We start from the raw sequence: 16510 nt of genomic DNA on the forward strand, positions 1-16510 counted from the left end.
CGATGTGAAAGCATGGATCCATCCTGCTGTGTATCAACAGTTTAGGCTGCTGCTGCTGGTGTAATAGTGTTGAGGGTATTCTATTGACACACTTTGGGCACTTTGAATGTTATGTAGACATTACAGCATACCTGAGTATTGTTTCTGACCATGTCCATCTGTTTACAACCCATCTTCTGCTTCCAGAAGGATCACAAACTGTTTTCTTGACGACTTCTCTGTACTCAAATTCCCTCCCCGGTCACCAGATCTCAATCCAACACAGCACTTTTGGGATGTCCTGGAACAGGATTCATATTATGGATGTGCAACTGACAAATCAACAGCAACTGTGTGATGCTGTCACGTCAACATGGACCAAAATCTCTGAATAAGGTTTCCGGCACCTTGTTGAATCTTTGCCCCGAAGAATTAAGGCAGCTCTGCAGACAAAAGGTGGTCTAGCATGGTACTAACACCGTGTATCTAACAAAGTGGCAGGTGTACACTATAAACATGTATAATTTGGCTATTTTACACATATTAAGCAAAGGTAATGTAAAGATTTAGTTCCTCAAATGCCGAGCTACTCCTCTGGAGCGGTTTAGTTGCGGGGAGAGGGTGGTGAATTTTTGTGGAGAAAATAATTGCAAAATGTGCAGCTATGTGTGTGTGCCTCCTCTGGAGGGAGGAAGATGGTTTTTACCTACATAATAATACACTGCATTCACTCTGGTGGCATCCCGCCCCACCATCACCACCACCACCATCCCTCCCTCCCTTCCAGCCTCCTTCTCTCTCTGTCTCAGTCTCAGAGTTTCTCACAGAGGATCTGCAGAATAATGGAGTAACATCCTGCAGCAGGTCTGTGTGTCTTCAGCAGAGCTTTCAGCCCAGCGTTCACCAGGCTGGAGCTCATTTAATTTGGGATCTGCAGGTCACTGTAAAGTTTCCTCTCTTTTTTTTTTAACTCACAGCACAAGGACTTCTTTCTTATGTTTTCTGCGTCATGTATTTTTACGTCGTCTGACTTTTTCCGTGTTTAGATGTTTATATGAGGGGTTTAACAGGCCCACCGTGTTTTTTCCAACATAAATCACATTTTTTTCTACGTTTCAGTACAGCCCGCTCACTGTTTACCTATAACGGGGAATGGGAGGACCTCACTAGGTTTTCCAAGTTGTAGCTAGATTCTCTGGAAGCGGATATGGGACAGTCTTTTGCTCCACACATGGGTGTTTCGGGGGTGAAGGCACGGGAGCTCTGTTGCTTTCGGTAAACTGCTCCGCTCAGGTTGTTGTTTGAAGGATTTGCGACATGGGCTGAGCTCTTGTGACGACTCTGTTCTCCTGAAAGCTGTTCGCGTATCCGAGGATGGACGGCGGAAAACGGAGATAACGTTTTAACTTTCCGGACAGACTTTCGTTAAAAAACGCCACTTATACACGAAGAGAGAGCGCGCACGGCGGCAAGGGACACCAGAGCTCTCCGAGCGCACCAGACTGGACCTGAAGAGTCACGAGAAATTTCCAATCACTTCATTTTTACATTTTTACAGTGTTTTGTTGCAGTTTTATATTTTTCTTTTTAAATTAAAACAGCCGTTTATTCTTAGATGCAGTAAGTTAAATGTAGATTTTAAAGAATAAATAATGCGTCCTTGTGTGTTTGGTGCTTGGCGCATCTATGAAAATGTTATAAAACTACAAAATCAGAAGTGTGAAATCAGCAGATGCGGTTTTCCTTTTTTACATGACGCGGTTTTGACCAAATTAACACATTAGAGCTGGATTTTTCAAAATAGTTTATTGATCTAAGTTAGAAAGGCTCGGTTTTCACCCTCAGTCTCGCAGTTTAAATCATTTTACGCACACGTTTCTGCGCGCTTGGCTTGGAGACGCAGCTTGTTGGTCAGAGCCCACTGCGCTGAATTATCTCCGTCCTCGCACCTCCCCGGACAATGTGGCTTCCCCGTCTCGCGCTGGTGCTGCTGCTCCGGTTCTCCGGTGTATTCCTGGTGGAGGGCTTCAACACCTGCCAGTCCATCAACCTGGACGCGCAGAAGTCTCGACGCATCGAGGCGGTGCGCGGTCAGATCCTCAGCAAGCTCCGCATCCGCAGCCCTCCAGATGACGACGACGACGTGCCACCACCGAGCTCGGTGCCCCCGGAGGTCTTGCTGCTGTACAACAGCACGCGGGAGCTGCTGAAGGAGCGCGCGCGCCAGGCCGAGTCCGCGTGCGAGCGCGAAAGCAGCGAGGAGGACTACTACGCCAAAGAGGTGCAGAGGATCGACATGCTGCCCCCCCGCACCGACACAAGTGAGTCCTGACAGGGGTTCTCAATGTGTGGCCCGGGGTCCCCAGTGGTCACTTTAGAAGAATGAAAGTATGTACTAGTTTGAAACGTCTGAATATCCAATCCCATCCGGGTAAAACAAACACAGAGGCCTCTATTCGCTGTTGTTGAGCATTAATTATGTAATTGAATCTCAGTGAATTACAGCGAAAAAGTAACAATGTTGCCATGTTTTATTTTCTTTTTTTTAAACTCTTAAATAGCAAATCAGGTGCATGTTTTCCCCTCATGAGAGATTTATTTGAACCTCCTCAGGTCCTGCATCCTGAACAGACTGAACAGTCCCTCCACCCATATCATAGCAGCAGTGACTGATAATTATCTAAGTTAAAAAACAAAACGATTTTCTGACTGCTGATGGATTAGTAGTTCTTGAATATTGTATCTGATTTTGTGAGTCTGTCTTTGATTAACCTGTTTGGTTTAATAGTTCAGTCTCCTAACTAAGCTTTATAAACTACCTGCTTTTATCAACTTTAACTACGTATATAGCAGGTTCTCTGTGCAACATTTATTATCAGTTTATATAAATATTTGTAATAAATTCTAACACAAAAAGAGCTGAAAGCAGCAAGTGTGACATTTTTAATTAATATATATATTTTGGCAACTACTGTAACCCATAGTGCTGTGCAAAAGTCCTGAGCCACCCTTCAGTTCCTTATATTTTACCGTACTTGGGGAAAAAAAGTATTTATTCTAATGTGCTTGAAAATCAATATTTGGTATGACTACTTTATTCTTAACTCTTTTCGTCAAGCTTTCTTTTTATTTATTTAAGCAGTCTTCAGGTAAGCTTCTCAGGGCTCCTTGAAAGACATTCGAAGATCGTGTTTGGATGTTGGCTGTCTTTTGCTCCGTTGTCTGTTGGGATGATCCCACGCTGCTTCAATTATGCTGAGGTCTGATCTGGATCCATCACTCCATGAGACCTGTTGCCACTGAATTTCAGTCCAGTTCTTTCATAATTTTGTACAACTCAGCCTTTTTTCCATGTTTCCCTTCCTTTAAATCACTTCCTGACAGCCACCCTTCCACTGAGACTATTTCTAATCAGTCTACAGTGAACAGCAGATGGATCAACCGAAGGTCCAGGTCCGTTTCTCAGGTCCTACGTCAGGCTGGATTTTTTCCTGTCCTGCAGACAGATTGTAGACCTGCTGTCTTTTGTCTTCCACTTGTCCAATTTCCTCAGTTTTTCAAGGACACGCTGCACAGCTTGCTGAGATAGGCCAACTAATATCTCTTTGGAAAAGCATCTTGTTGTTGCGAAAATGCTATTTTATGCCTGTTAAACTGTGTTATGTTTTATAAATTTAAACGATGTATTTTTGTGTCAGGTTGGTAGTAACAAAGTAACATTTATATTTCTTGATAAATACAACAGAATAACTACTCTGTAGTCTGCTGTAAACCACATGCTTAGTAGGGGGACCTAAAAGGAGAAGCGTTAGTAGTAGTAGTCAGTAAGAAGTTTCTGGCTGTTTTAAATCGTAGCTACTGCTGTGAGACACTGTACTACTGCACATCCCATCTTCTAAAAACTAAAAACTACCCCAGATGTGCCCCTCAGTAATGCACTCTGCTTTCCTGCCCCATCAGAGCACTTTCATGGAGTCGATCCACCAGCTGTGGAAAGAAAACTCGGTGTGTTGATGGATCTTATTTGGAAGATTTGAAGATTAATGGTGCTGCTGATATTACATGGTGCATAATTGTATAACTGTCTAGGTGTTTGGGGATGTTTCACACAGGAAACCCATGAGCACAACAATCAGCCATATATTAAACATAAGCCCGACACATTTAGCCTCTTTACCAAAACCTATAATTACGTCCGAGACAATCAGTCCCACAGTGCAGTTTTAACCCATAGTATAAATACAGCATTGTGTGAAGGCACGAGATGTTGTTGGAGCATTAGTCATCCACAGTGCTTTGTTTTGCTCCCTCAAGATGCGGTGCAGCCAACAGCACCCAGCCCCCACTACAGAGTCGTCCACTTTGACGTCAGCGGAGTCGACCTGACTAACAGCACTCTGGTCAAGGCTGAGTTCAGGATCTTCAGAGCCCCCAACCCACAGGCTCGGGCCTCGGAGCAGAGAGTGGAGCTCTATCAGGTATATCCATTATTCTCAGTGAGCGACAGTCTGATTTGATCTTAAAGTCAGAAGATTGTTATTTATAATTCAACCCAACACAGAAACATCTCTTATGTATCGATGAGATGGGGATCTAGCTCCTTCTGTGTGTTTGTTGTCTCAGCTGCTAAAGCCGGATGAAGACAGCACATCCACTCAGCGTTACATCGACTCGCGCACTGTTCAGCCAAAAGCAAAAGGAGCCTGGATCTCTACGGAGGTCACAGAGACTGTAAAGGACTGGGTGTCAGAGCCAGGTGAGCTTCAGCACCAGCGAGTCGTTACCAGCTTGCACTGCGATCCATACATCAGTGTTTGCACTTCTCTTTCCCTTCTTCCCTCCCATAGAGAATAATCTTGGCCTGAAGCTGGGCGTCCACTGTCCCTGCTGCACCTTCGTCCCATCCACCAACAACATCGTTCCCAACAAGAGCGAGGAGCTGGAGGCCCTGTTTGCTGGTCTGTTGCAGTCTTTTATGATAGAAAGACTTTATAATCATGCATTTATGTGCACTGCAGATGCCGCTAAAAGCACTCTAGTCCAGGAACTGACCCAGTGATGGGACCCAGTGATGATGATGATGCTCCTTATTCTGTCATATAAATTGTTAAAAAGGTAGATGCAGACGTAGTCCATGTGAGACTACATTTTAGGCTTCAGTCTAATTTAAATGTTTCAGTTTTGCTACTTATGCCTCTGAGTGACGTCAATGAGACATGCTGTCCCTGATATGGTCCTCTGAGCCACACAGAAGCCCCACCCACCCCTGTTCAACTGTTTCTGAGGGGCAGCGAATCAGGAGGAGGAGAAGAGCCAAAATGGCTTGTTTCATTTGTTTGCTTCATTTTGTTACTGATTATGTCCTTAAAATCAGCACAATCAGCCTCTTTGCACAGATGCTCGTTTTTAGATGGCTGTTTGGGATTCATCGTTAGTTGTACTGCAGCTACGTGAGATTGTTTTTCGCAAGAACAACTAAGCAAGACAGCCAGCGTGCCAGCAAGACTTAAGAAACTTCAGTTGTGTCTTGGCAGTCTTTTGAGTTGCGAAATGCAAAGTTCACAGATTTGGAAGAGTTGAAGATTTATGAGCGCAGCAAAAAAAACAAGATTAAAAAAAAATCCAGCAGGTCACAAAAAAGTGAACATAAATAACAAAAATGATTTATGAATCACTCACACACTATCTTACAGGAATAATGGAAAAACTGTTCCTCCACACAGTGATACTACTGAATACCAGACTGTCTGTGTTGCTTCATTTAGGCCCCCAAATTATGGCGCTTTCCTCAGGGCTTACTCTCAACTGAGCCAAGTCAGGTTTTTGCACACGTGGGGGAAAAGAAATTCAACTTGCGATACTGATGTAAGACAAGCAGGGGCTTGTTTTGAGCGCTCTGGCTCCTGTAGCTCAGAAAGAGTGAAGCAAAAAAAACGATCCATGAAGTCAGACAAAGAGTCAGACCATCGTTTCTGCTGTAGGAAACATCTGGTTTACATATTACTTCTGTCATATTTGTTCAATGACATTCAAAATGTGCACAAGAACATTACTTCTGCTGCCTTCTTAGAAAAACAGAGTCTTTAGAGGGTAAGAATCAAAGAGGTGACGGCGCCTTTCACGGACAGATTCAGTAGTTATTGCTGCGTATGAAAAAACACTTTTTCTGGCACTCACACCGGGGCTGGCTGACTAACTTTAAAAACATCATGCACACAATCTTCTGCATTTTTAACAGTGCATTTACTTGGAATTTAAATATATTTGGATTGAAAAAATATGCTTAAAAAAAGTGTGAACTAAATGCCTCGGCCTGGCAGAAAGACAGCGTGGAGTTTTGGGAGGGGCAGCAGTCGCTGCTGCAAAATGAAAGCATTTCCCATGCTTAGAGTATTGCACAAACCATAGGAATTAAATCACATTAGCTTTGAAACAAAGCGACGTCCGCCCACAGACTCTGGTGGAAGACAGAAAGTTTTAGTTTTTCATCCTAAAAAAATAAAATAAAATTCCTCCTTCTGTAGGCGTGGATGATGAGCGGCTCCGTCAGATGAGGAAGCCTGGTCAGGTGAAAGGACAGGCAGACTTCAGCACCAAGACGCCGCACCTCATCCTCACCCTGCTGCCCAGCGACAGAGTGGATAACCCGGCCAGGAAGAACCGCAAGAAGAGGGCGGCCGCCATCGACACCTCAACCTGCTCCCGGTAGGCCGCCGACCAGCCGCTCGTGTGGTGGTTTAGTGCGACTGACTGACAGCGCTGACACTCCTCCAAGATTTGTAGTTTTGTAATTCTGAAATCTAGTTGTGGGGAGCACTCGGTTTCATTTTGTTTTTTTCCTCGTGACCCACTTTGCAGACAATTGCGCGGCAAAACTAACAGCGCTGACCCTGTGTTTAGACTGCAGGCCAGCGGGCATGCAGCGTTTTATTTAGACTACCTCACGCTGCAGGGGAAAACTCTGGCAGCCCTGCATAGTTATTACCATGTGATGGTTGGTTCTTCGATGGTGACCTGTGGTAATTTTCCCATGACACTGAAGAGAAGGGTGGGAGCTGAACTACATATTGTGTGTGTGTGTGTGTCTCAGTGGCTCGGACCAGGGCTGCTGCCTGCGCTCGCTCTACATCGACTTCAGGCGTGACCTCAACTGGAAGTGGATCCACGAGCCAAAAGGTTACAAAGCCAACTTCTGTGCCGGCAACTGTCCTTACCTCTGGAGCGCCAACAACCACTACAACATGGTGAGCCTCAGGGGTCAAAAGGTCACCTGGCTACTAACCAAATCTGTTTAATCTTTGTTGTTCTTTCTTATAAATTTTGCCATAAAGACTTTTAATAATCAATAATTGTGGTTAGTTAACAGCTGACATTTGACATGTTTTGCTTTTGCTAAGAAAAAATGTATTTATGTCCGTTAAATTATGAATAATAATTGGATAATAAGATCAGTATATGTGCAGGTAATCTCTGTGAACCAAAATATAGGGGATACTCCTAATATACAACTATGGATGTAAGCACAGAAGCCCCACCCACCTGCAGTTTAAAGCTTCTGTTTGCAAGGGACAGCCAATCAGAAGAAAGCTGGGTTAAAGTGGTGGTTCTCAAACTGTGGGACAGGCCACACCCGGGGGCACAGAGCCACTGCAGGTGGGATTGTTATTTTCAACTCGCATTTTTATTTATTGTTAATGATTAATGAAAAACAATGTGGGTGTGTGGAGTGAAGTTAAAGAGGCGCATGCCAGGAAAAGTTTGAGAACCACTGGCCTAAAGGGAGAACAGCAAAAACAGCTGGGAGCGGCTGCACCGAGGCCCAGCATGAGGTAAATAAGGATTATTTTGAAGTGGGAATCATGCAAAGCTACACTAGTGCATAGTAGCTGGAATTAAACTTAATCTGTGCCCTTAATAGAACAGAATTGGTATAGGCAGTTTTTGGGCTTGTTACTAATTAGCCGAGTCCATGTGTGGATACCTCGATATTAGCAGCTTCCCATATCTCATGAGATCCTAGTTCAGACTAATAACTTGGATTACCTTCTCCAGTAGGACAAATGTGTTCTTTTTTTCAACATATATTTCTTTCCAATTTGGAGATTCATGACCTTTAGTGCTGAATATTTTGAATGGAAACAGTGACAGACTTCTCGCTGCTGAGACACGGCCAAATTATATAAACAGAAAACATCTGTGATTGTCAGAAAAATCTGAGCAGCTCCTCCTCAGCCCGTCTGCTAAAACACTCTGGTTTGGACCGAACTCCAATCAACGCTCGGCTTGACGTTAACGTACAGAAAGTCTGAAATGCAGGCGACATTTTCCCGTAAGTGAGCCCTGAGCGCGCTGTTTGCGGCAGCTAAACACCACTGGTTAACCCCAGCATCATAAATGGGCTGACACCTCACAGAAGCCTGTTAAAGAGCACATAGGTTTATGCAACCCAGCTGGCCCGTCTCACTCAGCGAAGGGCTTGGCCTGTAGCCTCACTGACTCTCACCTTTCTTGTACTTCACTTTAATATAGATGTGTAGAATTTCACATTTATTTTAACTTAAGTTTGCAGCAATTACACATTTTGCTGCTGTCAAAATGTGGCTTTAGTTTAAGGCAGTTTGGCTGCTTTTGCTGTGCATGTATTTTGGAGAAACTGACAGGATGTACTTAAAGAAGTCAAAATTGATTTGATTGCTATAGATTTACTTAGAGCTCCCCCACATAAAATGCACAGAAAGCTACATTTTAACGTCTGAATATGAAGATTTAAAGCTAAAAAACGGACCTGGTAGGAATTAAACTTGAAAAGTTGGATAAGTGAGGGAAATGTAGAGACTCTGGAAAACAACCATTAAAAGTTATTTTTAAACTGGAATAAAACAGGAAGTTTTGAATTATCTTGATTTAGTTTTATACGTGCTGTTTATATCATTTTTACCAGTAAACAGAATCAGTCAACCTTTTGTTATGTTTAGCTAAACTAACCAGATGCTGATATTAGGAGTGCCATTGAACCTCTCATCTAACTCTAAATAAGCAAATTTCCCAAAATGTCAAACTAACATTTCAGATTTGCCAACACATTTTTAAAAAGTACCAAAATAATCATGCAAAATGACGACAGACTGCATTTAAAAGATAGAGGTAGCCACTGGGACATTTGAAGCTTTGGGTTTAGCATGATGGCCACCACAATCTTTAACCCGAGTGTTAGTCGCTTATGCCAGCAAACATCATTTAAGTGCATTCAAAGACTGTATGGGTGCACTCAGACACAGATACTAGAGAGATGCTAATTGGCGCTAAAAAAATAATAGTGTTGTAGAATTTTACTCCCTAAAACTGGAGCACAAACTTATTACTCTTATTAGACTCATATTATTTGTCAGTTATTTGCATTAAAAATGCTCCAAAAGGCACCAACAAGTTAGCAGAGGTAAGGCTAAGTAGGCACTAACTGGTCACTCAGACCTGGAACTGCAATCCTTAATACAATGAAACAGGTCAGTTATGAAAAAAAATCATGTCCACGCAGATGTTAAAAAAGGTAAATTATTTAAAGAGACCTAAACAGCTTGAGAGTCTGTGGGGATTGGCTCGTTTGTGGCCATTAGATGGACTGCCGTTTCTGGCACTTACCACATTGGCTTCATTTTTCAGCCCTGCTTAAACTTGGGCTGAACTTCACACTTTTCAGCATGTTCATTCATCACTCGCAGCACTAAACTTTGGATAAATCGCTCTAACATCTGCTCATTTCTGTTCCCGGGTCAGATTCTGCCCCTCTACAACAAGCTGAACCCCGAGGCCTCCGCCACACCCTGCTGCGTTCCTCAGGACCTGGAGCCCCTCACTATCATGTACTTCATAGGCCGCACACCGCGTGTTGAGCAGCTCTCCAACATGGTTGTGAAATCCTGCAAGTGCCGCTGAGGGAGGCAGACGGACTGATTTCAGGACCAAAGCTACAAACTGCTTCTCTCAGGGGGGGACACACTGATCCTCTGTTCATTAAGCTTCGCACCTCAGACTCATGAGATGTTATTTTTTTAATGCTACATGACTCCAGTATCAGGATTTTGCTTCCAAACTTCTGCTCTTCATGCTCTGGAACTTTGTTTGACTGGAACACTGTAAATACGGCAACTCAGCTCTATTAAACCCGTACTTTGATATTAAAATGAAATGGGGGTTGCTGTGCGCCTGCTGCATGAAAAGGATTCTTTTTATCAGGAGTTTGATTCCCCCTCTGTCGTTCTCCTGCGGCCGCGGGCAGCGGGGGCAAAGCTGACGTGTTTGCTTTAGGTTTGAAGGTGTTGATGAGAGGGAGGCGGTGTGGAAAGGTTTGCAGGCTGACTGAGATCTTTAGGCGAAGGAGGCCGGGAACAGATAGAAAAGAGAGAGAGGAGCTGTGTCCAGGCAGAGGCACCCGCCAGCTCTCTGCGGTCCCGGGCTGAAATCTGCCTGCCGTAAACAGGATGTGAAAGATTTCCAGACACCGACCCGACCACTCACGGAACGCCAGATTTAAACGCTCCCCTCATCTCCGCTGTTGCGCTCTCTCTCTCTCCCTCTCTCTCTGGTGCTCAGAGTTCTGGGATTTGTGGTGGGAGGAGAGAGGGAGAAAAGAGAGGCTTTGAAAATGAGACGTGGGATGATAGGGCTGTATTTGGAAAAGCTGCAAGTTTGGAAGGTGGTATTTTGCAGCCTTAGCAAATTTGTAACTATTCGGGTCTGGCTCAAACATTTCATAATCGCACTCTCATGCTCCTCTGCTGAATGTGCCTTCATTATCTTTATGTAAAAAGCTGTTGACTCATTGCTGAGGTTGTATTTTGTCATACCTATGTTTATCATCGCTCAGAGTCTCTCACTCTCTCTCTACAGCCGAGTATTCACGTTGACCACTTTTGATAGAATGTCCAAAAGCTGAAAATAAAATAAAATAAAAAAAACAAAACATCCCCAGGGCTCATTTTAAATATAGACTCTCTGGTATGCCGGTGGTTTGTGTGTGAGAGCGAGACAGACAGCGACTGGGCGCGTGTGTGTGTGCACGTCTGCACTGTTTGTGTGTGAATGTAGCTAGTGAGGTCATGCGTGATAGCACAGAAGTCATTCCTGAGGTTTTATTGTGAATTTTATTGTGATTGTGTCTGAAAACAACAACAAAAAAGCTCCATCTGCAGCAGATCTTCTCTCTGTGACTTTTCTTAAATGTATGCATGCATGTGTTTTGAAAACCTGCTTGACAGTAAAGTTTTAGCTGAATAGGAAGCAGTCCAGTCCCAGTAGGTATGAGGCTGTGACAACAACATCAGTTATAGAAGTATTAAGCGGGCCAGTGGTTTTTATACTCTCACTGGTGTTACGCCACAGGAAATATCGCCTGCAATAAAATCGTGTAACTGGATACTTCAAACAATATTCTGGTCAACACTTTGAGGATGTGCTGTTGTAAAAAACAAAAGAAAGAAAAAAAGTATACACGACAGCTTATAGATATCTGAATGTTTCACTTCAGGTGGATTAAATGAAACTTCTCTCCCCAGGTTGGCTTAAGTGCTTTTTCTTCGACGCTTTATTCAACGAATCCATTTATTTACTTCAAAGTTTACACATTGTGCTCATTCCCAGCTTTACACTTTTACTAGAGTAGCTTTGCATAAGTCTCAGTTAACAATAATCCATATTTATTTGACACTGGGTCTAACTTTATTTTGCATGAAACAAGCTGTTTTAAGACAGCTGTCTTCTGATTGGCTGTCCCTCATGAATAGAGGGTTTAAACAGGAAAGGGGTGGGGCTTCTGTGCCTACAGCAGTGAACTGTCCCTTCTATCACAGTGACATCACGCAGAGTCAAAATGAGAAAAAAAATGTCTGGAACTTGGTTTTTAGTGCAGTGTGAAGCTGGGCTTTTAGCTCACAGCGATTACTTGCACATAGATATATGGACAGAAGCACTGAGCCACCGACACATTACACCTACACGAGCTGCTCGGCCGTGGAAATCAATGCCAAGAAACTTCCGGTGCACAGGAGGTTTGGAGCTCTGCAGTTATTGAGTCAGCAAAACGTTGGTGGTTCAGCATTTGCTGACCCCGGTCTGGATCTTTGCGTGGTCTGTAACTTCATAGCTGAACTGCTGTGGTTTCGAAACGTTTCCAGTTTGCAGTAACACCGCTTACGGTTGATCATGGAAAATGCTGGAGGGAAGAAATTTCACAAACTTGACTCGTTTTAGAGGTGGCATCCAATTACAGCACCACGCTGGAATTCAGTGACCTCTTTAGAGCGACCCATTTTCCCCTGAATGTTAATAAAGGCAGACTGCGTATCTATGTGCTGGATTTTGTACACGTAAACTCAAAGATTAAGAGGTGTGGCCCACTATTTTTATTCATATAGTCTACTCTGACCTCACTGTTTTAAACTCTGGATGTGAGCATCCAGCACTTTAACCGTGTAAATGACAAATAATAAGGAGATATAAGGAGTATAAGCATAACAGGTCCCCTTAAATTTTCTTAAAACAGCAAAGTGAGCTGTTTTCAGAGTCTTTTGAGTGAACTGTAAGAATTAGAGGTGGGTGGATCGATCCAAATATCGATAGTAACGATACCAACACTGGTTCTGGTATTGAAACGATACTAGCATGACTGTAACAATACTTTGCTTCTTTCAAGTTTAGTATGTAGCCCACTGAACTGTGTTAGTTATTTTACATCCCAGGTCTCCAAAAACCCAGTTTCAAAACACATGAAAAGCTGGTGTGTTGTGTTAACTAATTATTGTGGAAAGTAACAATCACAGTGATATAGCACTGATTAAAATGTGTTCAGAATTTGCAAATTGAGAATTCATCTCATAAGTCATGGCACACTACTCTCCCCCAATAAACTGCCTGAATAACTTAAAATTATTGGTACTGATATCTGCAATTCTGGCCCTGTATTTATTTGGTATTGGACTGATACCAAAATTTGTGATGTGGCACAGGACTACTGTGAATGAGGGGAAGTGTGAATGTTGAATGTTTTTGTTGAAATGTCCAGGCAAGTATATACATGTTTAATGTCAAGATCTATGTGTTTAAACAGCATCAATTAACACACAACGTCAGGTTTTTTATTTCTATATGATAACTCTTTATAATTAAACAATAAGAACAAGTATTCTGATATCCTGTAAATATTTTGAAGTTATAATTAACTTTTTAACTTTAACTTTTTGTACAAAGTATCAGATCAGTATCGTCGATGCCACAATGAATTTTACTTGGTATCGGTTTGGAAAGGAAATCAATGGTATCACACATCAAGAGTATGAATGTGACCGTTTTGTATAACGTGAAATCTACTTTAAATTCCCCTAAAACACCCGGGCTAACCCTTGTTTCTTGTTCCTGAACAGAACGGTTTCTGTCATATTTCAGGCCGTTTCCAGAACAAAATGACTAGGTGTGCATCAAAAGTTAGTGAAAACCCAGAGCCTGTTCTAATAGTCGCCAAACCTCATCTTTATTGATATATAGTGAGGTATATTTGTACGCATCATTAAGAGTACAGAGGAGGTCGTCAGGTGGCATCTTCATGACATTTGGGTGGTGAGCGATAACCCTCTAAAGCCTGACCTGTGAAATAATTGCCAGAAAATTCTAATTTTTTAACTGTCTGATTAAAAATTAAATATTAACTTACATGTATATCATTTGTATAATATTTGCTACTTTTTGTGTAATTAAAGATTTATTGTGCTATTTAATTTGTTTCTATTCAGGGGGGAATAACACTGATGATACAGACATCTGAAAAACTTACTAAATCTCATCAAATATGACATACTTGGTGTTATAGGGTTAAAAGTAAGAGGCTCAATGCCACAATGAAAAAAAAAACATAAAAAATGGTGAAGTTTCCTAATAATTAATTCCCCAGGAGCAGTCCTTGTAATGATTTGCTAATTTGCTCTCTTCACAGTATAAAGAAAAATAAAATGAAATCATTCTTATTAGAATTTATTAGAATATATTTTTGAGCAAAAATAAATTAAAAAGTCTGTTTTTTTTTTTGTATGTGTTTAAATGTTAGGCATTAATAGCATTGACAGCACTAATGCTTTTTCCTTTAATCTGTGTATTCATCCATGTGTTTATTAGCCTACATATAGGCTATATTTATAATTTGTGTCATTACTCCCACACAACTCTCTGGCTCAGTAGGCTGTTTATTTGTCTAGAGGCTGGAAGTCTGTTTAATCAGATTAAAAAAAATAACCAACTGAAGTTGGCTTTTTTATTTACACTTTATAAATATAGATATATAGTGTAAGAAATGAATTATCGCACAGTCAAAGGCCCTTGATTCATCCAGTTTCTCAAAAGCAAGCATCTAAAACCCAAAACTGCCTGCATGGCTGGATGCTGCTGCACGGAGCTGTTTTTGGTGAACTGATCCTTTAATGTCCTTTAATGCAGTGTGGTTTAAATCCCAGCTGTGAAAGTAGCTTAAAGAGATACAAACTGTTCTAGAGGATTACAATAAAATTGTTTTTCTGAGCAGCAGTGAGAAACAGCTTCGCTGTGTGTGTGTGTGTGTGTGTGTGTGTGTGTGTGTGTGTGTGTGTTGGGGTGTCAGTCCTCCAGCTGTGGTGAGCCTCCCTCCCCCCTGAGTAAACTAGCCCCAGCATCTGTTAGTCTTTTCCACTTAACTACCCCTTGCTAAATCCAACCTGTACTTATCCCACGGTAGAGCGCCTTGCTCCGTCTCACATTGAGTCCCTCTGTCCTTGAGAAGGACGTCTGTTGTGGATGTCGACCCCTGCCCACACACACCCACAGACACACACACACACACACCCTGCCTTTGACCTATAGAAAAAGAGTGTGAGTGCAGCACACCCCTACATTCATATATTCTGCTATTTTTGCCTCCGTGCAGCAAAATATGCCATGATTAATGGTTCTGCCTCTGGAAACGCTCGCTCACCCTCCGCGTGCTGACCAAAAAGTAAGAGAGCCTGTTAAAAAAGTAATTCATTCACACAAGCACCTTATGGTCTGAGCTCACATGACAGGTCTGGACGAGACTTTAGATTGAAGTCATTCCTATTTATTCCTGCCAGTTAAATTAAAACGCAGCTCTCGGGGCAACAGGGCACCATAAACACAAAATATAGAGTTATACAAGCAGCAGAGCGGCAACGAGACACAGGAGTAAACAGAAGATACCGATCTGTGGCCTCGGCGTTATTGAAGCCATATTCGTCGAGCAGTCAAACTTGGAGAGCAGAGCTGTACTTGAGGCCCTGCTGGGACAAAACAGCTGTAAGGCCAAACCCACAGAGGCCTGGCTGTTCTGGTTTTTAACAGACGAGGGCGTCGTTTCTGTGCTTTCTTTCAATAACTGCACAGCAGGGTGGCTCAGTTCAACTTTCAGTCTGTCTGGTGTTGACTGTGGGAGTCATATTTATTACAACAGGAGTTTTTTGTGAAGTGGGCCACATTTTATAAAACAGAAGAAAAGATTTAGTAGCTATTTTTTCCCCTTGTAAGTAATCACTAAATCTACAGCTTTCACAACACTTTATCACCGTTGGATTAAAACAAATCCTCAACTAATACAAAGACTTACAATTAAAAAGTATTTAGTCTAAAACTAGGCTTAGGCTAAGACTAATTTTTAAAAACAGGGTTAAATCACATACGAAAATACAGCCTTTTACAGCCTTTTAGCTGTGTGTTGTTTTTTTTTTTTAAATGTAGTTGAAATTTATTTTTCAAGTATTTATATGCAAAAGTTGATCTTTAAAAAAAATATGTTATCTTTCCTGTGGGTTTTGTTTTTTAAAAAGATGTTTGAAGATGTGATGCCCATCCTTCCACTGATACCATTTCTGATGAGGCTTCAGTGACCAGTAGATGGATCAACTGAAGGTCCAGCTACACCTTGCTTGTCCTGTGCCAGTTTTTTTGTTTGTTTTTGTTTCTTAAGAATATGGCGTTCAGATACCGTTTATCGGCTGTAGATAGAAAAATCTTTTTTCTTTCCTCAAAGATAAACTGCTGAGATATATTTTGGAATCACCTTGCTGGTGTAACAATCCCATCTTATGCCTGTCGAATTGTGTTATCTTTGGCATTTCTAATAAACTCAGCTGGAGGCATGGGAAGAAAGTATGTTAATAGCAGCCTGTCAGAAAAACACCAAGTACCTTAAAAAACAATTATTCTCTGAAAATGGTCAGGCCCTTGGAAGCAAAATATAAAGAAAAAAGGGATAGTTCAAGGCTTTTGCACAATGCTGTGCATAATTAATGTTTAGTTATGTACATATTTAGCATAAAGCCCAATAATATCCTTGCTGTCCACCTTCATTTTATTGTACAAAAAGAAAAAGTAATAAATAATTTAAAAAAGCATCCGTCCTCACTCAGGACTCATAATGACATTACTGCTGATGGCTCATAGTCAGCGCACCACTATGAGCCATCTACTTCCAGCTTTCTGTCAACAAGTGACAGAATATGTA

At 42.0% G+C, this 16510-nt stretch overlaps 1 protein-coding gene across 1 annotated transcript; it reads left to right on the forward strand.

Annotated features, from left to right (window-relative positions):
* Positions 1 to 779: 779 nt before the first annotated feature.
* Positions 780 to 11530, forward strand: tgfb5 (transforming growth factor, beta 5). Its single transcript, XM_082554646.1, has 7 exons — positions 780 to 2300; positions 4294 to 4457; positions 4603 to 4735; positions 4827 to 4937; positions 6504 to 6684; positions 7070 to 7223; positions 9754 to 11530. The coding sequence occupies exons 1-7, from the start codon at positions 1940 to 1942 to the stop codon at positions 9910 to 9912; spliced, it is 1263 nt and encodes a 420-aa protein (XP_082410772.1). The 5' UTR covers positions 780 to 1939; the 3' UTR covers positions 9913 to 11530.
* The last annotated feature ends 4980 nt before the right edge of the window (positions 11531 to 16510 follow it).

The sequence above is a fragment of the Aulonocara stuartgranti genome (assembly GCF_965226115.1).
Source record: "Aulonocara stuartgranti genome assembly, chromosome: 2".
In the NCBI taxonomy this organism is placed as follows: Eukaryota; Metazoa; Chordata; class Actinopteri; order Cichliformes; family Cichlidae; genus Aulonocara; species Aulonocara stuartgranti.